General features: G+C 49.1%; 2 protein-coding genes across 2 annotated transcripts; one reads left to right on the forward strand and one right to left on the reverse strand.

Moving 5' to 3' along the window:
• Positions 1-261: 261 nt before the first annotated feature.
• Positions 262-10,240, reverse strand: LOC136049554 (protein-arginine deiminase type-1-like). Its single transcript, XM_065737882.1, has 16 exons — positions 10,035-10,240; positions 7,892-8,066; positions 7,379-7,448; positions 6,017-6,078; positions 5,223-5,340; positions 4,743-4,868; positions 3,992-4,167; positions 3,802-3,905; positions 3,429-3,552; positions 2,882-2,989; positions 2,649-2,800; positions 1,761-1,905; positions 1,397-1,490; positions 1,245-1,324; positions 902-1,027; positions 262-804 (listed from the first exon to the last, which is right to left on the reverse strand). The coding sequence occupies exons 1-16, from the start codon at positions 10,124-10,126 to the stop codon at positions 571-573; spliced, it is 1,986 nt and encodes a 661-aa protein (XP_065593954.1). The 5' UTR covers positions 10,127-10,240; the 3' UTR covers positions 262-570.
• A 4,342-nt stretch (positions 10,241-14,582) lies between these two features.
• On the forward strand, positions 14,583-23,602 carry LOC136049481 (protein-arginine deiminase type-2-like). Its single transcript, XM_065737779.1, has 16 exons — positions 14,583-14,823; positions 16,008-16,191; positions 16,281-16,350; positions 16,445-16,506; positions 16,613-16,730; positions 17,250-17,375; positions 18,054-18,232; positions 18,403-18,506; positions 18,592-18,703; positions 18,780-18,887; positions 20,423-20,574; positions 21,232-21,376; positions 21,692-21,785; positions 22,778-22,863; positions 23,053-23,178; positions 23,363-23,602. The coding sequence occupies exons 1-16, from the start codon at positions 14,732-14,734 to the stop codon at positions 23,594-23,596; spliced, it is 1,992 nt and encodes a 663-aa protein (XP_065593851.1). The 5' UTR covers positions 14,583-14,731; the 3' UTR covers positions 23,597-23,602.
• The last annotated feature ends 258 nt before the right edge of the window (positions 23,603-23,860 follow it).

Genomic DNA, 23,860 nt, shown 5'->3' on the forward strand with positions numbered 1-23,860 from the left:
GACTCTATCCCTTCACCAGCCATTCAGTTCTCAAGAAACTGCTTAAGCACCAGTCAGCTCTCACGGGCCCCCTACCTTCCAACACAAAGCCTATGGGATACCTCCAAGTACATCTTTGAAGAAGTCAAAGTTGGCTCTCCTGAAGCCCAGGGTAGCAATTCTACTCATTGCTTTAGCATCCTCCACCTTAATGGTTCTGTAGTTCGATAAAGGGACATGTCGATGATGTGTTGATGACTGGACTCAACGATCTTAGGTCTTCTCCAATCTTAATGATTCTATGTTTCTTTTGGGGGGAACTTGGAGGGCTTTATTTAGCACAAAACTGGGACAAGGGACTGTAAGACCCAAGATCACTGAGATGGTGGCAGTTCAGTGTGTGCCACTGTGCATGCAACATGCTCACAAAGATCCTTCCCATAAGAAAAATGTCTTCAACAGTATTCCAACCCAATGACAGGATGGAGCACAAGTTAAAACTGTACCCTCAGTGCTCATGTTGATGAAACACTTTATTTTGAGATGCTCCAAATCCCTCATTGGGAAGGACCAGAGACTCTTCCTGTGCACTTAAGGCACCACATGCCACCATTTGACAGCCAAGGGCTTACGGCGAACATTGGTGCCACAGTGCACATCCCCAGAAAGGACATGGTAGGAGAAGAAGTCGTTGATAAAAGTGCAGGAGAGCCCCAGGGGCTGCAGCAGCGCCCGCACCCGCTCCTCCAGGCAGCACTGCCCAGCTACCAGTGGCCCAAAAGGCTTGGGGATGCCCAGGTGTCTGCCCAGCACCAGCATGTTCACCTGGAGATGGACCAAAAGTAGTTTTTTCACCCAGATGGTGAACAAGGAGAACGTGGAGGGGAGACAGTGAGGGGGAGTCATGCGGTGGTGGCCTCACCATGTCTGGGAAGAGAGCTTCTGCACGGCAACCCCGCAGGATGAAGAGCTGGGGGATGTCAATGATGTCCTGTTCACTAAGCCCCAGCTCATGCTTGAGCAGGTCACGGTTCCAATCAATGCAGCGCTGTTTAGAGGAGGGACAGTGTCTCACCACCCCAGATCCCATGCAGGAAGCCCTATACACCCCATGTCCCCCACTGATTCCTTTTTCAGCAACCTCCTGAAGTCACCTAAGCAACCTTTGGTTCCACACCTCCATGGGCACTTTGGGGCATCACCCATTGGGATGACATCCTGTTCCCAGCTAGCACCAAAATGTGCTCAGTCCATTTGCAGCCCACCTGTACATGTTTGTTGTCATTCCTCAGCCCTTCATCTGCCAAGATGTCATCAATGCTCCTCCGCTCACTGCCAACCATCCCTATACGGGGACATTGGTGAGGGACATCGCTGGTACCCAATACCATGGGGCCACATTTGCCCATTGCCTTACCCACGAGCTGTGTGGCCTCGCCGTGTCCCTGCCTCTGCTTCTCCTGGAAGAGCTTGAAGCAGGCAGTGGGGCTGGCCAAGAGGAGACGGAATCCCTGTAGGATGAACCCATAAACCCATTTTTGGGATTTCAGTAGGGTGTTTTCATGCACCAGCTCATGCATACCCAACACCAGAATGACACCCAGGAACTCACTGCTTCCCAGGAAGCCACCCCAAAAGGAAGGTGATTCACACATGGGGCTGAATATGCCTATTCCCCATAAGCCAAGCTTTTTAGTTTTTATTGCTGACTTGCAAAATGAAAAGGCCTTCTGCATCATCATATGAGGCTGAGGACGTGGAGATGGACATAAGGCCATTACCTTTCTGTCATATGCGGGGACGAAGGTGAGGAACTCATCCACGTGGCCCACGCTCAGCCACTCTGAATAGACCTCCACTGGTGCCTGCACCTTCTGGGCATAAAGAAAATCCCTGACAGCCTTCGACATCCGACGTCCGGAAGCCCTGGGGGCAGAGGCAGGAGGAAGCAGGGTGACTGCACACCAAAATGCCCAACCCACAAGGGAAAAGGGTCATTGTGAGTGGAAACATTCAGAAGGTAAGGGGAGGTAAATTGATCAAATTGGATAGCCACATCTAATCCGAAACTCCCAACATTATATAGGGTATTGAGATACGTAACTCATCTCATCCCTCTGTGCCTCAAATCCCTCCCCACATTTTCCTAGACAGCCAGCAGCAGGCTGAGAGAACATTAATTAAACTTCTTGTAATAAGAGATAATTACAGCCCTGGTGTGGCTGGGAAAATCCCATTTTCCTGTCAGGGTAAGCGAGGAATGGAGCAGCATGGCCTGTTCCGTTTGCTGTCCTGGCTGAAACCACAAGATTCAGCCTCACTGTTGTTTGTCCAGATGAAGAGCTGCCTTTATGCAGAGTTTTGCAGGATACTGTTGTTCCCTGTGCCAAGGGCACAGAGGAAAACAATTCCCAGTTCTTCAGGATTTTACCCTTTGCTGAACTCCTCTGCTTTTCTTTTCAATAGAGGAAAACTAAAAGTATAGACATGGTGCTTGGGGTACTGTAAGATCAAGGAGAAGGGGAAGAGGGGAGATAATTGGGTTTCACAAGGGGAGAACAAACCGCAGCATGGTCTGCATGTGAAATTTGCAATTAGGATGGCACTTTGGTGGCATTTAGCCCAAATACTTTTGTAGCAAAGCAGTTTTGAGTGCCCTCCTGTCTCACCAGGGCAGGGGGCTGCCAATGAGGATGCGTCCCAGAGGATACTCCTTGCCTCGCACTGTCACTGGAGGGCTCACATCCAGGTTACCAAAGGAGTCAAGGCTGCAGGCATCACATCCTGGGAGCACACGGGTCACGTAGCCAAAATCAGGGCCCTGGGAACAGAAGGGAGCAGTGATGGGGAGCCCTTGAGGATGATTTCTGGGGATAAAGGTGATAGCAATGCCCCAGCGCACCAGGATCTTCTTAAAAGCAAAGTCTTTCAAGCCTCTGTTCCTGGGCGAGTCGAAGACCACAGGGAAGGACTTGTGTGGTGCCTCCACATAGCCAAACTCCAGCTCGTCCTGTTGGGGGAAAAGAGGAGGAAGAAGGCTCCTGGGCATGACAGCCAGCATGGCAAAGCACATGGCAAGTTTGGAGCAGGACATGGGGCAGACCTGTCACAACTCAGTTCTTGCAGTGTCCCACAGAGTCCCTCTTGCAATGGGATCCCTCTTGCAATCCTCTTTGGGGTCCTTCTTGCAATGGGATCCCTCCTGCAATGCCCCACAGGGTACTGCTTGCATTGGGGTCCCTCCTGCAATTTCCCTGGGGTCCAGCCAACATTCTTTTCTGTACTGTTTGCCCCTACCAACAGCATCTCCCACTGTTTTAGCTTATGATTCATCTCTTAGCATCTGCATGCTTCTATAAGTAACACAGCTGGCTCCTCTCAGGGACAGCATCCCACAAGCCCATAAGAAGCCCCAGAAGAACCACACGTTACAAGCATCAAGGACTCACCTGGATCCAGCGGTCACTGCGGCTTTCAACCTCAGAGCAGATGGTCATCTTGCAGTTGGCTTTCCTCAGCAGGGCCTGAAGCTCCTCCAGAAAGACTTCATTGGAGTTGATTCCCCTCCTGATGCTGGAGGGAGAAGAAGGCACGAAAGACCTAAAGAATCCCTCTCACTCCAAACATCCAGTTTCTGGGTAATAGCTCTGCACAAGCCCTTGGAGAAGGTCTTCCAGCTTTCTTGGGGTCGCAACGAGTGCAGTAGCAACATCAGGCTCTTGCACAGCATGCATAAAGGCCATGCACAAAGCAAGGAAGGGTAAAAGCTCCTTCATGGAGAGCCCCCAAGGCAGGAGAGCTATAGAATGGTGTTTGTCCTACCTGCAGACAAACACCTCCAGGGGCTGCTGGGTGTTGGGTGTCATTATCCAGGGCGCCATGCGGAAAACCACCGTGTCTGTGAAAACGGGGGTGCCAGGAGAATACTGGAAGGGCAAAACACCAGCAGAAGTGGTTGGCAAACCCAGTGGGGGGTTTTGTGGGGTCAAGGATGGGGGTAGATCCCACATACCTTATGGGGCACCTCCAGCAAGCTGACACTAATAGAAACCAACCCACAGAAATCTGCATCAGGGAAAGCCAACCCTTCCACGTAGAAGGTGTTTTCTCCACTTCTGACACAGTCTAGCATGCAGGAGAGCTTGCCCGGCCCCAAAACAGGTTTGTACTGGGGGTGTGAGTCACTCCCTGCAGAAACATTGAAATAGCCAGCCCACATGGGTGCAAGGAGGCACCATAGAGGAGGTGATGGTGCCAGCGTGGTTTGCAGAAGAGCGGGTGTGCCGGCTCTTTTCTGGGGAGCACACTTGATCTGCTCGTACAAAGAGGACTCTATGCCCTTGGGTCAAACCCTTTCAAGATGCATGTCTCAAGTTAAGCATCTAATGATACAAGTGGCTTCCCTGACCTGATTTTCAGCAGGGAACTGCTTGTATCCACCAGCTGGGGTGTTCAAAGGAGAAGTGCTCAATCCAACGAGATGGACTGCTTTGACAGCTGTGTCACTGCCTGCACTTATCCTCCCATGAAATTCTCAAAACTTCAGAAATCCCACTGAACAAAGCTTTGTTTTCCATTATTTTTTTCCCTGTACAGTCTTTACATTCTCCCTGTAGCCCCATCTTCAAGACCAGTTTGGGGCATAAATGAATGCATCGAACAAGTGCTGGCACTCAGCCCTTAATCCTACTGAGAAAGGGCTTACCCACTGGGGTCATACTGTGTTGGCATAGAGACTTAGGAAGGAAGGAATAAATACTCACGGATAGCATGGTAAACCCGCACCTTGTCCGCATCTGACTCGGAGACATGTAGGACAAGCTGGTAGTCAGCAAAGATACTGCTGGGTCCTTGAGTCCTCAGCAGCATCACAGACATGTCCTGCAGGTCTATGGAGGAAACAAGACAGAGGATGCTGGGAGGTTTCCAGCCTCCAGCATTGCCTGTGGGCTACGCTGTCCTCCAGTTGCAAGTGGATTTATAGGGCAAGCCTGCTGGGATGACGCTCATTGTGCTTTTATAGGGATGTCCAGGAAATTAAAACAAGGGAAGGAGTAGTGGAAAAGAGCCAATTTCTGTTGCAATGGAGGAACAGGTAATGCTGTTGCTATCTCTAATTGCTTTGCAAGCGTCTGATACTATTTTTGCCATTTATTTCACCATCGCAGGACCATGAATGAGAAGGATGGAGAGACTGCAAAACAACCCAGTGAGATAGTATGAACCTAATGGATGAGCCCTACCTGCAGGGGTCTGTATGTCCACCTGGCTGCTGTCTGTCCCCACCGTGCTGGGGCTGTCCTTGTCACAGTTGACCAACAGTACAGCTCCTTGTCCATCTGGTCCCCATGTCCACTTGGCCTGAAGGAGAGACATCCAATGGGGATGGAAGCAAATCCCAAAAAACTCCACTCTCCCAGGCTCCTCCCAGTGATGGTTGGGATGGCAAAATGCCACAGCCATGCTCAGAGGAGATCCCACAGTGAGCAATCAAAAAAGCTTTGGCAACGATGCTATCAAGCCACTAAATTTCCTCACCTCAGTTTCCAGCCAAGCCAACAAGGACTATTTCAAACAGGTCTTATCTTCTAACAAGCCACATTATATCTGTCAGTCCTCATTTGAAAGAGAATATCCCATTTCTAGAAATGTATCTCATCTTGATGTACAGTTTGTGCTGCCGATCAGGCTGCAGTTAATTATCTGGGTGTAAGTGCTTGGGTATATGCAGATTTCTTGCCAAAGGGGTAAATCTCTTGCTGTTTGCTAAACTTGCAGATGAGTCATTCAGCTGCACGTTTCAAATCCAAAAATGAACAACAACAACAAAACAAAGTCCTAAGGCTGGACTGGAGAGGCAAGATATTTTGGTACAAAATAAAAAAAGAAAAGCTCCCCTCCTCAATTAGAGGGCTGAGAATTTGCTGCATTATTTTACTTATTTCAGACACCACCCAAATCCCTCTCCTTCCTGGAGATTTTCCCTGTGTTTTCCCCCTCCTTGTGTTGCCCAAAGCCATGCAATGTTTTCCATTACCTTGTCCTTCCCTTTGCTCCTCACTCTGCCATTACGGCTCACGTCCACATCCAAGGATATATCTGAAATATCAGAGCAACAGGGAAACCATTGGCAGGTGAATGAGCAGTCGTGGACATTTGGGGCCAATCCTCACACCAGCAGTGAGTCACTCAACACCAATTCCACCTTTCTGCTCTAACACTGCCTCAAAACACACCAGTAAAAAGCAAGCACAAACTCTCCATGGCTTTTCCCATTCCAGCTATTTTCTTCCATCTTGAGTCCCCCATCAGGGATATACCCACTGGTTTTCACCAATTCATATTGGTGAAATCTCATAATTTCATCATTGGTGAAATAAAAGTCTCACCAATTTCACGTTGACCATAGCATATTTTCATGAAGCCAAAGGCATGAAATGGGTGAATGGATACTAAATAATTATTAGAGGTGATGTAGCATTTGAGAAAGACTTACCCTTAGAGAGCTCTTGGACCAAATTGCAGGTTTACCAGTAACCTCATCTTTACCTTACATAAAGCTTATTATAGCAACGTATATCCACCAAATGGGACAGCATGTGGAAAATGTGGGTGCTGAAGCAGAAATTGTCCTTCGTCATTAAGAGAAGATGACTTGGAGAAGCTGAGCCATAATTTTGGAAATGAAGTCCTAAACCCAAGCAAGCAATACGCTTCTGTAAGGTCAAAGCTCTGTGGACAGTGGTGGCCTTCAATGGCTCCAGTGGAGCCCATGGATGTGGGAAACCATCTTCAGGAGCAATTCTGGAAAGCATGTCCGTGATTTGAGGACACAGATCTGACTATCGTGTGAGAGCTTCAGAAAATTCCAAATTTAGGATAATTAATCCATCCAAGTAAAAGACTGCATCCAGACTAGTAGTCTAGACTCCCTTTGTAGTCAGCAGAGGAAAATAGGCATTTCAAGGGAATGATTCATCTCACCCTAAACTCCTAAAATAGGTCAGACAACTACACTTCTGTGCCTATTCTTCCCCACCAGCCACACTGGAAGTTGAGAATGGACTTCCTGGTGGAAGGTGGGTGAGATGGTCATCTTAGGATCCTGTTCTATCAATCAAATTGTCTTAGTGGTCAGAGTATGCTGCTCATAGAGTACAATGGGTGGGGATGGAGCCCAGCCTGTGCCTTTTTTGCACCACATTAGGTGTGTGAGAACAAGAACATTTTAATTATTTCCCTCCTGCTTGTCAGCATAAGCTGTCAACACCCAAACCTTGGCTTTGTGTTCTGGATGGGCAGCCTGCATCCCCACTTAAGTCCCATCCCATGAACCAAATGAGACTGCGGCATCAGAAAGGGATGGCCACGGTAGGATGAGTGTTGTCATAATACACACCTACACAGGTGAGGTACAACCAAGCCACCGAAATCTCATTCTCTTCCCGTCCGTAGTATGAAATCTTAACCTGCAAAGACATCAAGACATCTCCAGACTGTGACCCAAGTCCTGTGTCTCATCACGCTGAGTAGGTCTTTCCACCCAGTGGGTTGGTCCAGCAATGCCATACAGCAAGGTGCTGGAAGGTTTATCAATGTTCTGCTGCTTTAATCATAGCCCAAACAAATATTTTCTGCCTGCTTCAGTACAAAAACAGGCATAGAAAAAGACAAAGAATGACTATTTATTTCACCTAACATGGAACTTCCAACACTGGCTTTTGCATCCACTCATCTCCTCAGTTTCACATTACGTACGTGACAATCACACAATTCTATGTAAATTTGAGTTTATTCTATAAAAATGTCTGATGCCATTACCTAGAAACATTTGAGCCTGCCCATCGTTATTCCTACTTTACTGGGAAATTTGACTAATATTTCTAGATTTGGTACATAAAAAGCAACTAACCTTATTGTCATTGACAGTCTTGCTGGTGACACCGATGGTCACTACAACCTCTATATCCGGATCCAGTGGCCATCGGGAGTTAAGCATGGGTTTCGTCATGGGGCTGTGGATGATGTGCACTGTGACTGCAGAGGTGGCGTGAACATCAAATGATGTGGCACCTCTAGGGGTACATCTGAAACAGAGAGCAGCATGGAGTCATGGACTGAGTTTTCTTTCCTCTTGTCCTCTGTGGACCCGTATTGCTGAACAGGGATCCCTAGGGTTAAAATTTGCCCCATCTTTCCGAGGCCAGATTGGATGGGATTCTTGGCAGCCTGATCTAGTAGTTGGCCACCCTTCCCATAGCAAGAGGTTGGAAGTGGATGATCACTATGGTCCCCTCCAATCTAAGCCATTCTATTATTCTGTGAAAATCCAACCTTAACCAGGTCTTAGGACTCAGAAACCATCTTCAGGTGATGAAATGCATTGCCTGAATTTTATAAGCATTATCTCTGTGGCAGAGTTGAGCAAGCAGAGCGCCATCACATCCGGCTGTGGTTAAGCCCCAATTGCACATCTCTGAAGCTGAGGCACCCAATATCCCTTGCCAGCAGGAAGAGAACCCCCAAATCAGCATCCCACCACAAAACCCAAACCAAGATTGGGGCTGGTTTTGATGTCACTCACTGGGGTGCTGGCTATTGCCAGTCCACCCTCTGACCTGAGAGATGCCCAGAGTGGAGCAGAACCAAAATCAGAGCACAGGGAGCCTTCACTCACCCTGGCCTTTGAAGTGCTGCCTACCTGCTCATTACAGCCCCAGCACCTTCATGCAGGTTGTGTGAGTGCTCCAACCTGTCTGCTGCAGGGAGCCAACCTCCCCAGCCATGCATGGAAAGTGACATGGTTGTAAATTTTAGCAGAGAAAAAATGACAATGAAAAGATAGACCCCCAATGTTGCCCTTGGCATGGCATCCCGAACACCTGCAGTAGCTTGAATAGTAAGATCAAAGCATCGTCCCACCTGTCATGCTGTGCAATTACTAGCACGCAACACAGCAAGTCTACCTGCAGTCTATCCACATGTCGCATGCCATGACATCTCAAATTTGGGTCTGTTGGCCTTGATTTCATTGCCTTCACTCCTCTGCTTTGTTATGCTGACATGGAAGCTCACTGAGCACCAGGCTTCCACTGCACTTTGTCTTCTGCCCCCAAAGTCCAACTCATGGGCAAATGTCCATCACTGAATTTTCTCCAGCATAGAGAGAGCTGTCATTCCTATCAATGCTCTGCAGGCATGAAACATCACCTACATTTCTAGCCCTGATGTTGAAAGAGCACCTGCCATGTGCCTATCTGCCATATGCCTTTTAGGACCAAAGCTCAGATTTGCTACCAAGGAGCAATATCTGCTCCTTCTGAGACTTGGATCCCATGCTTAAATGGAATTAAGCTTGCACTGAGTTCAACTTGAGGAAAAATAACTCAAATAATATGTTTTATGTACTCCCACTTGGCCAAGCATAAAATTAATAGGTTTCAAGGGCAGCTACATTGGGGGGATGTCAGCTCCTCCCAGCACAGCTCCAATATACAACCCAAATAATTGCTCCAGTTGTGATCCCAACTGGCTTGGCCTGTAGTCGCTATCATTATGGATGCAGTTTATTAAATAATGACAACGTAAGAGGAGGGTAAGTACAGCCTCATATCTAGCCAATAAAGCAACCCCTATGTTTAACATCAGAAAAATTTCTTCTCGTTACGTCAACTGTGCAAGCCCGCTCATGGATTTTTTATGCCTGAGACACACATTTGTTCTTTAACCCAAATTAGCTTTGAACAAGTTGCTCGTCTTGAAATGCTGTTGCCCAATGCTCTCTCTGCCAGAAATAGATCCCACTTAGCTGGGGTGTGCATGGGCTTTGCCTGTGAGTCGTCATTGCTTGGCTACACTTCGATGCCTGGCTTTTGTTGGATTCAAGATCCCTCCTTCAGGCATCTTAAAGCAGATCCACGAACACGTTCTCCATCTCACTACCATGAGATCTTTCCCCTTAACACCCTTTGCAAAGAGCAAAGCCACCCAATGACATTGGTTGCCTCCAAAATCCATCATCCCTATGGATGAGCCTTGACCCCCCTGAGCCTTACCGGTGGGTGTCAAGGAAGACCTCAGTGTCCACCACGCAGACCCCATAGCTGGCATGACTGGTAGACATCTGCACGACCTGGCGCTGAGACATGGTGCTCTGGGGACCGCAGCTGCATGTGAAGAAGGTTGCTGCCTGGTTGCCCAGTTTGTAGGTGAACCAGCATGACTGGATTAAAAGGCTGGGGAATGTAACTCCTCCTTCCTCCCTTCCCTCGATGACGATGGGGTGGACCGGGGACCCTGCCATCTCCACCTCCGCCACCCGCGAAGCTGCCGCCCCACTCCGTGATGCTGGCGATAAGACAGCCCCTGGGGCTAGGTGGTAATTGCGGGGCCAGGAAGGGGGGACAGGGCAGGGGATGCACAGCACTCAGCTTCCAGCACTCATTCTCCCCTTTTTGTTCTCACCTCCCTTATAGTTCCATATAAGGACTCCAAAGCTTTATGCATTACATGTTTCTACCCCTCTCGTTAAGCAAGATGGTTGTTTAGGGTTATTATAATACATGGTATCATTAGAATGAAGCATTTTCTTTAAAACAACCCAAATTTTCCATGTTGGTGACTCATGGCCCCAGCTACCCCATTAGGGCAATGCCTGTGTAAGGCTGCAGCAAAAGGAAATGTTTGCTCAGGTCAGTCCTTCCCTCCATAACAATGTCTGGGTAACAATGGGTGCAGGGAAAACTGGTTACTTGGCAAGTAGGGCAGCAAAGAAAAAAAGAAAGCAAAACAAGGCAAATGGCTTCCAGTGGAAATTAGGGATTCTTGGGTGTTTTGTTTGCATGAGGCATTTGGGGAACTATTTTTTTTTTTGGAAGCTCCCATGGGAAACGCGCTGGTTGCTGGAAGAAATGGCTTTTCTTGGAGATAATCATCTCTCTCCAGGCAATCCCAGGAGACTCCACTAGGCAGCAAAGAGGAAAACCAGGTGAGATGGGTCTTGGTGCTCCTCCAAGAGGGAGCTTGGAGCTGAGATGAAGGCATGTCCCACGGATGGAGAGGAACAGCAAGACAGGGAAACTCCATCATCACTGATCCCCCTGAAGAACAGACCAAGAACCTCACTGTGGTTAACTCCATTGCAGTAGAGATGATATGACACAGCAACAGCACAGTCCCCATTCCCATGGAGTGATACCCCAATGCTCCACGGCAGCTGCCTGGAACTTCTTTGAGCAAGCCTACATGAAAGGGCTCTTCCAAGCCTAATTACGGCAGCAAATAGCACCAAATCTCACATGCCAGCACACTGTTAATAGAATCAGCAGAGCCTGACCAGGCAGCCAGGATGCTTGAGAAGGGAACACTAGCTGAACTTTAAATTCTCTAGGACCTTGACTTGGGATCTGGGGTAAAATCCCACGCCCTGAAGCCCAACAAGAGACAAACTCACGATGCTCATAGATTTGTGAAGTGTGACAACTGTAGATTGGAACTGTATTAGCTCTCAAATTCTACTGCAGGAAGGTTTTAAGGACTCCTGTACCCCTAAAACCCATCAAGCTGCTGCCAAGCAAATTCATCATGAGAGCCCTAATGAAGATTTTGGCCAGGATCATATCATCTTTAAAAAAAAGCACTATAGAAAGCTTCAAGTTGGATTTTTCCCAGTGGTCGCACTGGTTTAGACTGGGCACAATGCTGAGCTCACTACCTGCTGTGATTTTGGCACTGCATCCTGCTCAGCTGGTTTGAGCCCTGTGCTGGACAGAGAACACACCTACAGCCCCATGGGGCCATGCTGTGCACTCTATAATCTGCAGGCAGGCGGAGGACGGAGGTTTCTGTTTCCCAGGGCTTGGGCACAGAGCTCTGCTCCTGCAAAACGCATCCATCAGGGACAAAATTATGGAGCCAAAGCCTCATGTTTGTGTAGGATTTGATGCATTATTTTTTTCCCCATGGACAGACTCAGCTTTAATCACAGTGCATTTTTGGCTGTGGGTCCAGCACCAGTAGCTCATCTTTGCTGGTGGTCAGCTGCTTCCTCCTCTTTTTCCTCCACCTGCTATTGGCACCGACATGCCCATGCATAAGAATCTCACTTTTAAGTCATCTGACCCATTCAGAGCTGAGCGTTTCTCCCTGTTCCAAGGACTGCCACAAAGGCTTAAGGTACAATGGCTCACAACCATCTGTGCCTCTTCATCAGACCCAACTGCCCCTGGTTTTTGGGTTACCTTGCTTTGCTCCCCTCAAGTCAGATCTTTGTATCCACTATAGGGCAGGACAGACAGGACCCCCCCACGACCACCCCAGATCCCACAGGGCATCTTTTCCCCTCTCACCCTTCCTGCACTGCCACTCAGTCAAGGAAAGTTTGATAATCCCCCTAAGCCGATAATTACACTTCAATTATTACTCTGTATGTGTAATTGCAGACAGGAAATTTTGAGAGCCTTGTCAGCCTAATTACTGGCAACAGGGGAAGGCATCGAACCAGTTATCAAGTCCCGCTCCTGTCTGCATGAGGCTTAGTGCTTAGGAGCATCCATGCACTGCAACAGGCACTGCATCCCCTGTCCTGGCTGAGATTTGGGCCAGCAAAAAATGCTTTGAAAAAGTGATACAACCAGGCATTGCTCCTGCTTGGACAGGCACACGTTTGTACCTCCTCATCACAGAATGTCACTTGGAGCAGACTGGGTCCCTCCTACTCCTTGCTATCACACATGTGCCTGCAGGGCTACAAAGCTGCGTGCATGAAAGCCTGCACAGAGCAGCTGCTAGGGTTGCTCACATACTCCATGCTGCTATCTGCTCCCTGTCCCCAAAAATAAGGTTAGGGAGAGATCTGTCAGCAGCAAGGATGCTTATGCAGTGCAGTTCCTAATCTGATTGTTAAAAACCAGAGAACTCCTCTGACCAGACTGACTATAGCAGCGAAACCACGAGCCTCCAGACATCAGTGAGTGCATATTTATATCTGCACACACGTCCCGTGATGGTTCACCAGCTCTGATCTCCCACCTGATAGCGCAGAGCAGCTTCCCATTCCTGCTGAACAGACCTCATAACGATCACCCCTTTGCAGAGATTCCCCTGATCCTTCTGCCCCTTATAGAGATACTGTAAGGACAACGTGCTTTGTAGAAGCCCTCACAGCTTGCAAAGAGCCCTAGAGCCTCGCACAGATCTTCATAGACAGAAATAAGACAGTTTACCTTTTGCAAAGTACCCAAGAAGCTAGAAAAGACCCCATAAGACTTGCAAGGATCCCAAGAAGACTGTAAAGATTCCCAAAGCCTTACAAAGAACCCAGAAATCCTGCAAGGACTCCACACATTTTCCAAAGAATCTACACAGCTTGCAAAGACCCCAAAGTTCTACAAAAACCCTAGCAACATTGCAAAGACTTCAGGAGGCTTCCAAAGAATCCCAAAGACTTGCAAAACCTCAGAAGGCTTCCAAAGACCCTTGGAAGCTTGCAATGACACCAAAAGGCTTTCAAAGAACCCCAAAGCCAAGCAAAGACCCTGCAGTGCTTCTGAAGATCCTGGGAAGCCTGGAAAGACCCCAGCCTACTTCCACAAATTCCCGTAAGAGGAGAACCAGCACAGCAGCAAACATAACCCACTGAGCAACTGACCCCAGCTTGCAACCCAGACATCCTTCTCCCTTTATGCCTTAAATCAGGACTTTCCCCAAAACACCAATAGGGCTGAGTGCTCCTTGGTGTCCATTTGGCCCTCCTGCCATGCCTCCATGTGTCATCATTCTAGGGATATAAATACATCTATCTCTATATAAAGGCACAGAGAACCTGCAAGCAGCTGGATGGAAATTCTCCTGCTGACTCAAAAACTGCAAGTAACAGGGTGATCCTGGGGTCTTTCTGTATGATAGGAGGTATTTGGGGTTGTATTCTTAATAAGAAAACACAAACTTCATTTTTGCATGCACACACACAAAAAAAAAAAAAAAAAAAGACAAAAGCCCAGTTTGCTCAGGTCATGGGAAAAGTGAAATAAAAGTGATTTGCTTTAGATGGGAAACTGGATTTGAGTTCATTTCCTATGCCCCGGTCACGGAGAGAGAAGAGAGCTAAAAAAGAAAAGCCCAAAAGCGATGCAAAAAGGGCAGATCAAACCAACACTTTCTGCTCCTCAGTCTCTAATTGCTCACAGAAGTTCTTCCAAAATCTGGGGCAGAAGGTTGGTTTCCAACATGAATATTCAGCTCAGGGATGAAAACACCCACGTGGGCTGTCGGCATGCCCGGCCACGGCGCCGAGCTGGGCAAAGGAACGCAAGCTGAAAGCAAGCAGGGCAGCACCCTGCTCTAGCCTCAGGGTTGGGAAATTTTGTGTCTTCTTCCCTAATATTTTCCCTAGAGAGCAGGAAGGGGTGTAGAAGGCAGAGAGGATTGCAAATCCCAATATGGTGCTGCAAAAAATGCCACTGAGGTCAACGTGCATTCTCCCTGTTGAGAGGATTGTCCCATTTTGGTGCATAGGACTGGGAGTGGGGTGGCAACAAGCCAGCTGCCCTCCCTCCCCATCCTTCCCCTCCCTCCTGAGATCGCTTTCCTGTGGATCTGGAGGGTCCTGTGCTGGGGTGAGGGCTTCATAGTCAGCATCACAAGCACTGTGAGTTCTGAAAGTGGATTGAGTTATTGTGGGGGGGGCGGTTGAAGAAGAGGAAGGGAGGAAGACTCTGCAGTGAGCCCATCACCGGGGCATCCCGGCAGTGAGATGCTGCAGGAGCGCACACTGCGGCTGCAGCCTGGGAGCCGCATCCATGCACTGTGCGTGCTGGGCACCCACATCGCCACAGACGTCTACGGGTGAGTGGGGTGCGGTGCCCCCCAACCTCAAACCCTTTTCTCCCTCTGCAGTTTCCTTCCAAAGCCACAGTTTGGTGATTTGATGCAATCAATCAGCACAAATCCTCAATGGGCTTTGCAAAGCTGCACAAATCCCAAAACCCTTCAAGCGTCAGCATGTGCATGGGTTTGCAAAGGCAATGGGTTTGGACCATACCTCAGAAAACTGCTGGAAAACAGTGGGACGAGCAGGGATGGGGCATTTCAAGCAGTATCCACAGGGATGAATGGGAAAGGAGAGGGGAGGAAAGCAGGAACTGGGAACAATCTGCAACCCCCATGCCCCTAAAACAATTCTAATGCTGCCCTTCAAGGTAACTGCAAGAAAAACAAAGGAGACATGCTTTGATCCCTGTGCTCACCCAGCTGCTTTTGCAAATCTCAAGCCAAATAGTGCATCTAGCTTCCCTCTGGGTCCAACCTCCTCCTGGTGGGATTCCCCAGGCTCACAAACTCAACGACTTTTGTATGGGTAATTAAACAGAATGGAGCAATTTAAGAAATGCCCAGGCAGCACCAAGCAGGCTCTCAGGTTTCCATGCTCAGAATCCCAATAAATGATGCTGTAACAGTGATCCTGTGCCAGTGCTCGGATGTCAGTACTCAAAGGGAGCCAGTATTTCAGGAGCCCAGAATTAATAACCCCAGATAAATGAGAAATTAGGGAGGGGAGAGGTGAAGGGGACACAAGGGAAAAGCACTTTGGCTGGAAGTGCTTCTTTGAATGAAATAAAATTACCCTCAAAATTTAAGTTTCCCATGGTAAAGTTTTCCAGCTTGGGGTTCTGACCTGGGCAACTCTAGTTGGCAACACAGATTTCTGAACTACAGCACACACCAAGCTGGGTTATTCGGTTAGAGCAAAACAAAATGTTTTGGCTGTAATTATAGTAAATAGCAATCTGTACCAAAGGTTACAATATTCATTTTGCTAAAATAGCACCTTCCGCCCTAAAAAATAAAACACTTAGAACATTCCCAGACAGCAAAGAAAGGTAGAAAGGAGGCAGTGATAAGCACAGAGTTGTGCAGTTTGGGTGGTGAGATTAATTACAATTGGAATTGGGCGATTTTGGGGTGCCAGATCTGCATACCTATGAAAATTGGGTGCACACACCTTTGAAAATAGGATGCCTTGCTTGCAGGGCAGCCCCAGCCGGGACCGTCGCCTTCGGGGTGAAGCACACAGAGGGGGTGAACGTGGAGGTGGCTTTTCAGGGCCGAGCCGAGCCAGGACTACTGCCTGCTGTGTCACATTGGCCACTGAATGAGGGGACAGTGCTGAGGTTCAGCATGAGCCAGGCCAGCACTGAAGTCAATGATAACAAGGCAAGAACTGGTGTGCTGAATGCTGGACCCCTTTCTTGGCTGGAGATGGAGAGCATCCTTCTAAAAGTGAGGAGATTTGGGTCTTCCAGGTAATTGTCATCTTCTACGCAGAGGGAGGACAGCCCATTGACCAAGCCAGGGTCTTCCTCACTGGCATCGGTGAGTAAAGGCTCCAGCTACGCAGCATCTGAGTGGGTTCACTAGGTGGAAGGGGTCATTTACATGTACACAACATGCTCCGTCTTGGACTCAGGGATCTCTCTGGATGTCGATGCAGATAGAGATGGCGTGGTGGAAAAGAACAACCCCAACAAGGTAACCTAGCTATATAGAAAGTCCTGTGGTCTGCAGGAACCTTGCCAATGGATAAAGCATCCCCCTACCTATCCCCATCCCACTGAGACCCAGTATGGTGTTACAGGCTAGCTGGACGTGGGGACCTGAGGGACATGGGGCCATCCTGCTGGTCACCTGCGACAGAGACAGCCCCCTGAGCCCTGCCCAAGATTGTGATGATGAAAGGGTATTCAGCAAAGAAGGTAACAGCTCCAGTCCCAGTTCCACTCCAAAAATAAAGCAAAATCACAGCTATTCCCCCTCTTTAATTTTTTGGGGCGTGAAGGCTTGCTTGGGAATTGGCTGCTCTCCACTCTGACTCAGCCAAGCTGCTGAGTAAGCTCCCCATGTGGGATCATGCTCCTGTCCTCATATTTTGTTTTAATTACTGCCCTGAGGTCATGCCAGGGCACACAGTGTGGCCAAAAAAACAGCAGGGCTCAGCCAAGGGATGCTTGGGGCCAGGCAGCAAGGAATACCCGCCCGTTCCTGGAAAACCAAACTGCGCCAAGCCAGTGCCCATTGGCTTTCTGAAGCCAGGGACTGGTTGTGCCAGGGAGGAAAATAAAAAGTGTTTGTGCCAAGCACAAGACACAAGCCTTGCTAGCAGGACTGAAGGATGGTTTTCCAGCACGCATGCCAAGGTTGGTAGCAAGGAAAGCACATACTGGTCAGTACAGGGCAGCAGAGCTGCACCCAGGTTTATTCTCATATGCACCCAGATTTGCTGGATATGTCTCGGATGATGTTGAGGATGGAAGGGCCACTACATCTGCCCCGGGGGTATGAAATTGTGCTCTACGTTCACATGTCTGATGCTGACAAAGTTGGAGTCTTCCATGTGCAGAGTAAGTCTTCTGGATTGGGATGTTTTATCTCCTCCACAAGCTTGTCTTCCTATCACTGATTTTATTCAGTCCATGCTTCCCAGTCTGCACTTCCTTGTGCCCTCATCCCTTCCATTGATCTCTCTAGCCTTGAACCTTCTTACCATCGGAAAAGTCAAGAGGCATAGGGTAGTAAAACCATTTATCCACAATCACACCACAAAGCAGTAGCAAAAAAAAACACAACAACACACCATACATGTCCTGGCACCAAGAGCAGGCAACATGCTCTAAGATAATTGCCCTTCCTTGTTCTCAGCTGTAGATGTGACATTTTGTTCCCTGGACTGAAGGGAACAAAACCCAGCCAACACTGATGTACCATTAAATTTATTAAATCCATCAGCACAGGGTTCAGTGGCAGACTGGGGTCTGCCAGGGCAGAAGCCCCATGAGAGTCTCTTTGTAATGCTGGCTCCAAGGACAAGCTTTCAGACACCCACCTTGTACACAACTGCAAAATCCAAAGTGCCAAACTAACTTTTCAAGGTGTTTGCCTTCACCCACATCGTTTAACCTTTGGCACAAAAGGGTGATGGAAATTTCTTGCTCACAAGCAGAATAGGCCAAAAAAAAAAAACCACCAGGAATTCTGGAAGTTACCTGCTTTTGCTGAAATTGCCCTTTTGGTCCTTGCAGACCCATTCTTTGGGCAGCACTATGTCCATGTGCTGGGCAGGAGGAAGCTGTGCCACATGGTGAAGTATACTGGTGGAGCTGCTGAGCTCGAGTTCTTCGTCGAGGGGCTGCAGTTTCCTGATGAGTCCTTTCCTGGGCTGATCTCCATCCACGTCAGCCTTCTGGAGACCTTGGCTGAGGTTGGGTTATCTGGGGAAGGGGAGCAGAGGAAGGATGAAACAACCCAAGGGGCATGGGGATGAGGAAGGAAACATTATATTTTCCTAAAGTGAGCTCAGGGTAGGGTATTTAGGGAGGATAGCGGTAAACTGGGAGGGGAAGGTCCCTGATTTCTGCTTGCATCCCCCAGGGAATTCCCCTGTCACCAATTTTCACTGATACAGTGGTGTTCAGGGTAGCACCATGGATCATGATGCCCAACACGCTGGCACCAGAGAACGTCTTCGTCTGCAGGTATAGGCCAAGTGATGAGGTCTCGATGGCCAAATGGACATCACCCCCACCCAGCAGCCCTAATCCCCTTTCTACCCACCACCAGTGTAAAGGACAACTACCTCTACATCAAGGAGATCAAAAACCTTGTCAACAAGGCTGGCTGTGACCTGAAGGTTTGCTTTGGCTACATCAACCGTGGGGACCGCTGGATGCAAGTAAGTGAGCAGTGGGAAGGGGGGAAAGCCTTCCTTCCCTGATGTGCCCCCATGGGGGTGTTCATTCCTGTTTTAGGATGAGATCGAGTTCGGCTATACCCAGGCCCCCCACAAAAGCTTTGCAGTGGTGCTCGACTCCCCCCAGGACACAGGACTGGAGCAATTCCCCATAAAGGAACTGCTGGTAACCCCACATGCATTATAATGAATTACATGGAAGACAATAGTACAGCACTGTTTCTTCCCTGTGTGGAGCAGAAGACTCCAGCAAAGAGGTGTATTCTTCATTCCAATATATGAGCAATCATTTAGGCTGGAAATAACCATTTTGAGATCAAGCCCCAAAACCAACCTAACTTACAGAGTTATACCACAAATCATGTCCTACTCCTCTCTGCCCTCTTTAGGAATTGCACTTCATATTTAGAGAAGGGATTTCAGCCCCTGGAGCTGCTAACATGTTACACTCCAATCTCTGCTTTGGAGCCTTCCCTAATCCCACTGTTATCCTCCCAGACTCAGACAGGACTGAGTGACCAAACACAGGGCATCTCCTCCTCTCACATGGCCACAACCTAAGCCCCGCAACCCCACACCAAGGAAAAAGGAGACCAGAGGGAATTAGCCTGTCAGAATCCCTCTGGAACCGATAGGGCTCAGATGCAGCCCTCAAACCTGGGATGAACCAGCACCCAGACAGCTGAACCCTATTGGCTCCATAGTTTATTTAATGAAATGGGTGGGAGCAGGTGTTGCACACTCAGAGCCTTCTATAGCTCCCAGCTTCTCTAAACATTCTCCCTCCTCTTTCTTTTTTTATTTTTTTAAATCAGCTGTTAGACCATAACTACATGCCTCTGGATGTCCTGGCTCATTTTTTTCCAAACTGTTTTTTTTTTTTCCCCCATAAGCACATCCCTGCTGCATTTCTGTCACCTTGGAATGACACTGAGGTTGCTGCACCCAATTGAAGCTGGACTTGGCAGAATGCCTGTGCAGGGTTGATGTGGACAGAGCAGCACACTGTGCACATATCCACTTACTGCAAACACCCCTGTGCCCATCCCAGCAAATTAGGAGAAATTTGCATTCACTGAAACGCCAATGGTTTACCCCCCAAGGAAACCCAACACCCAGAGATTTAATGGAAAACAACAGCTATCTGATCCTGCCCAAGCCCACACTAGCTAGAGACAGAGAGCAAGGACAAGATCTATGCTGCCAGCGCCACTTCCACCCCATCTGTAGGACTACAACCTCCCCTGGCCATTAGCTCCTGGCACAACAGGTTAATCACCCAACGCCTCAAATCCCTGATATATTCAGTCCTGAAAATCAGGCTTAGATGAGATTTAAGCAAAGCCTAGCCCTTCAGATGGCTCTTATGCCCAGGAAGGATTTACCCACAGGGGCTGGAGCTCATCCCACTCTACACCAGCCAGCCAGAAACTCCACTTCAGGGCTGCCCACAGCATCTAATTAGCTTAACATGGATGCTTAAACAGCAGTCGTGAGATAGCAGCAACCCACACTTCCAGCATTCATCATTTATTACTAAGCCCAGACACCCCAGGGACTCTCACTCTTTTGTTTTTCCTTTAGAGTACCATCTCCCCCTGCCCAGTATTTTCACCTGGGGGAACAGAGCTGAGCCCAGCAGGAGCGATAAAGACACAGAGGGACCCAGGGCAATGCCCACAGCCATTTCTCTTCCCCCAGGGCCCCAATTTTGGCTATGTGCGCAGAGAGCCTCTCTTCAAGGCCATCTCCACCCTTGACTCCTTTGGCAACTTGGAAGTCAGCCCACCTGTCACTGCAGCAGGGAAGGAGTATCCACTGGGAAGGATCCTCATTGGCAGCAGCTTCCCCACGTAAGATATAGGGAACATTTGTATAAAGGCAAAGGGACCAGAACAAACACAGAAAGGTTACAAAAGGACAGAAAGAAAACAAATACTCACCCATCTCTGAAGATCTGGGCTTGCAATGAAAGAACTCCAAAGGAAGGATTTCCAACAAAAAAACCTTCCTTGGTTGCAGTCAGCCCTTAAATAAGGTCTAATGGGGGGCGGTGGGGGAGGGAGCCTGGATCCACCCCTTCCAGTCGTACATGTGAATTGTCTTCACCTGCGCTCCCAGGGCTGACCAGGTCTTTTCTCCAGGTGCTCAATCAGTGGTTCAGGCTGTGACTTAGCAGTCCCCACACACTGTGTTTGGGGGCAAAGGAACTATAGACACAGATACCATAAAAAAACTACATTAAGCTGCTTAACTGGCCATTCCAACCAACTGCCAATTGCCCCTTTACAGCATGGGTGCTCTTGATCCCACTGTTTTCACTTCCTCCAACTTGGGAGAAATTGTGTATGTGCACAGTGACAGATTTTTTTTCCCCTTATTCCCCCTCTCAGTCATCATTGGTATTGAGAGACATCGTTTAGTGAGCATGGTGGTGATGAGTTTTTGGTTGGACTTGATGATCTTAGTGGTCTTTTCCTACCTTAACGATTCTATGACTTCGCCTCCAGCCCTGCAGGAAGGAGAATGACCAGAGTGGTGCGGGATTTCCTCTTCGCCCAGCAGGTGCAGGCTCCCGTGGAGCTCTTCTCCGACTGGTTGGCCATGGGCCACGTCAACGAGTTTGTCACTTTTGTACCCAGCCCTGATGCAAAGGTACTCTGAGCCCCTGTGCTGTTTCCCCTCTGAGTAATTAATCCCATTGAGGAAAATCTCAAAACTCATTTCCTTGAGAGTCCAAGCTGGTATTTCCTTGGCTTCTCTCTGATGTCCCCAGAAGGAAGACTAAAGCCACAAGAAGACACGTGCTTAACTAACAGCAAAAGTCCTTATGTTTGAGATCTTAACCTTCACCTTCTTGCAAAAAGCCAAAAATGAGCCTGCAGGGGCAGATTTCACAGGGAGAAGTACTAACACGGTGCTTTGGGATAAGCTCCTTTTGGTGACCATTCTTCCTCCTACTTGCCCCAGCGATTTCGGATGCTGATGGCCAGCCCTGCAGCATGCTACAAGCTCTTTCGGCAGAAGCAGAAGGAGGGCCTGGGTGAAGCAACCATGTTCAAAGGCAAGCAGGCAGCAGGCAGCCTGGGGAGAAATGTGCAAATCCCAGCCAGGGTGGGTGGAAGCCTGCTGTTCACTGTCCCTAAAATAAAAGTTGAGCTTTGATGTAGGGCAGGACAGTGCAAGGGCGGCAGCACTAAAAATGCCTGGAGCAACATGCAGGTGACAAGGACGTGAGGAAGGGTCATTTTCCCATTCCATTGCCCTTCAAGGTTGGCAAGAGGGGCTGGTGTGCCTGTCCTTGCAGCAGGATGCCTGCCCACCCTCAAGCCCTATTTTGGGAAACGGAGTGGGATGGGATAAAGCCCGGTGCATGGAGAGGATGGTGGTGGAGTGGGTCGGAAGATCTCTGTAAATGCCAGTTCCAGCAGAGTGGCACGATGGGGGTGGTCTTGTGTCGCCTCAGCCACATTTCAGTTACTCTGGACTGGCAGCCAGTTTGGGCAGCCCCTGACCAAAGTTTTGCTTGGGATGAAATTAATCTGTGTGCACTGAGGTCAGGGAAGGACATCTATGCCACCACAGGACCCTCCAGGACTCTTCCATCTGTCTGAGATTCGGCTTCTGGGGAGGGGATACCTCTGATTTTATGGAGCTTGGGCAGCACAAAAATTGTTATTCTATTAGCAATATATTTACATTCCTTGTGCAGGAAAATGTGTAATCGTAGAATCATAGGATGGTCTGGGTTGGAAGGGACCTTTAAGATCATCTAGTTCCAACCTCCCTATAGAACAGGTTGCTCAAAGCCCCATCCAGCCTGGCATGAGGTCTTTCTAACGTTTTCCAGGCTTGAAGAAGATACTACAAAATGGGCAAAGATTTCCCCCCACCTGGTTTCCCAATAAGCTGAGAAATGGGACTCTCAGCAGCCTCAACCCAAAGCCTTAGCCTCAGGGAACTGGGATCTGGGGGCTTTTCCATCTCTGCGCCACATCTTAAGCCATGTTTCTGCTGGCATCATTTCATTTCACCTGTCGGGGTTTGTATTTGTAGGGTATTCTGGGACAGACACAAAACGAGTGACCATTAACAAGGTCCTTTCCAATGGCATCATGATGCAGCAGAATCATTACGTCCAGGTAACAGCCCATATTTCTGAGAAACAATAATTCTTGTGATAACAGCCCAAAGGTGGCACAACTCTCAAGAGAGAAGTCGGATTTAGGCAAAAGCCACTCCTTCTGAATGAGACAATGTCCAGAAGGCTGTTTTCAGGAACCTTGCTTGCCTGCTTGTCCCCCTGGTCCCTTCTTCTCCCCTCCCTCCAGCGCTGCATTGATTGGAACAGGGACATCCTCAAGAAAGAACTGGGCTTGACAGAGGAGGACATCATTGACCTGCCAGCCCTCTTCAAGCTCGACAAGGGCAAGGCCATGCCATACTTTCCCAACATGGTGAGAGGTGTCCCTGCTGCTCGTGTTCCCTTCAGCCGGTGGCTGTGGTTTCTGAGTTACAGAGAGAAAAAGTAGACAGTCCTCTGGTCATGAGCCTCAGCCGCTGTCATAAACCTTTGGATTATTGATTCCGATTGACCGGGGAGGCTGCTGGGTGTCCCTAAAGCCCTCTGTCACCCCGCAGGTCCCTATGCTCATCCTGTCCAAGGAGCTGGGCATCCCCAAGCCCTTCGGCCCGCAGGTGGGAGGCGAGTGCTGCTTGGAGCTCCACGTGCGCGGGCTCCTGGAGCCGCTGGGGCTGCGCTGCCGCTTCCTGGAGGACATCTCGTCCTACCACGGGCGGCTCGGGGAGGTGCACTGCGGCACCAACGTCCACCGCCGGCCCTCCGCGTTCCGCTGGTGGCACGCCACGCCGTAGCCGGGCCGCCCCACGGCCCACTGTATCAGCGTGTGTTGTTTTAAATGCGGTGAACTAATAAATTTGCTGTGAGAAATGAGAGGGGCCGTGTTTTAATGATGCTGAGAACGGGACCGAGGGGAGGGTGCCACCTCTGGCCATTTTGTTGGGCCCCGCGCTGCGGCCCTGACACCTCCTCCGCGAAAAAGCACGCGTGCAGGGATCGCGCGTGAGTACGAGGAGGGACGCAGCGCTCCGCCCGCTCCCGGAACATCCCCCTCGTGC

This window comes from Cyrtonyx montezumae, unplaced genomic scaffold (assembly GCF_038088225.1).
Source record: "Cyrtonyx montezumae isolate F1298 unplaced genomic scaffold, pur_monq_1.0 scaffold_21, whole genome shotgun sequence".
Lineage (NCBI taxonomy): Eukaryota > Metazoa > Chordata > Aves > Galliformes > Odontophoridae > Cyrtonyx > Cyrtonyx montezumae.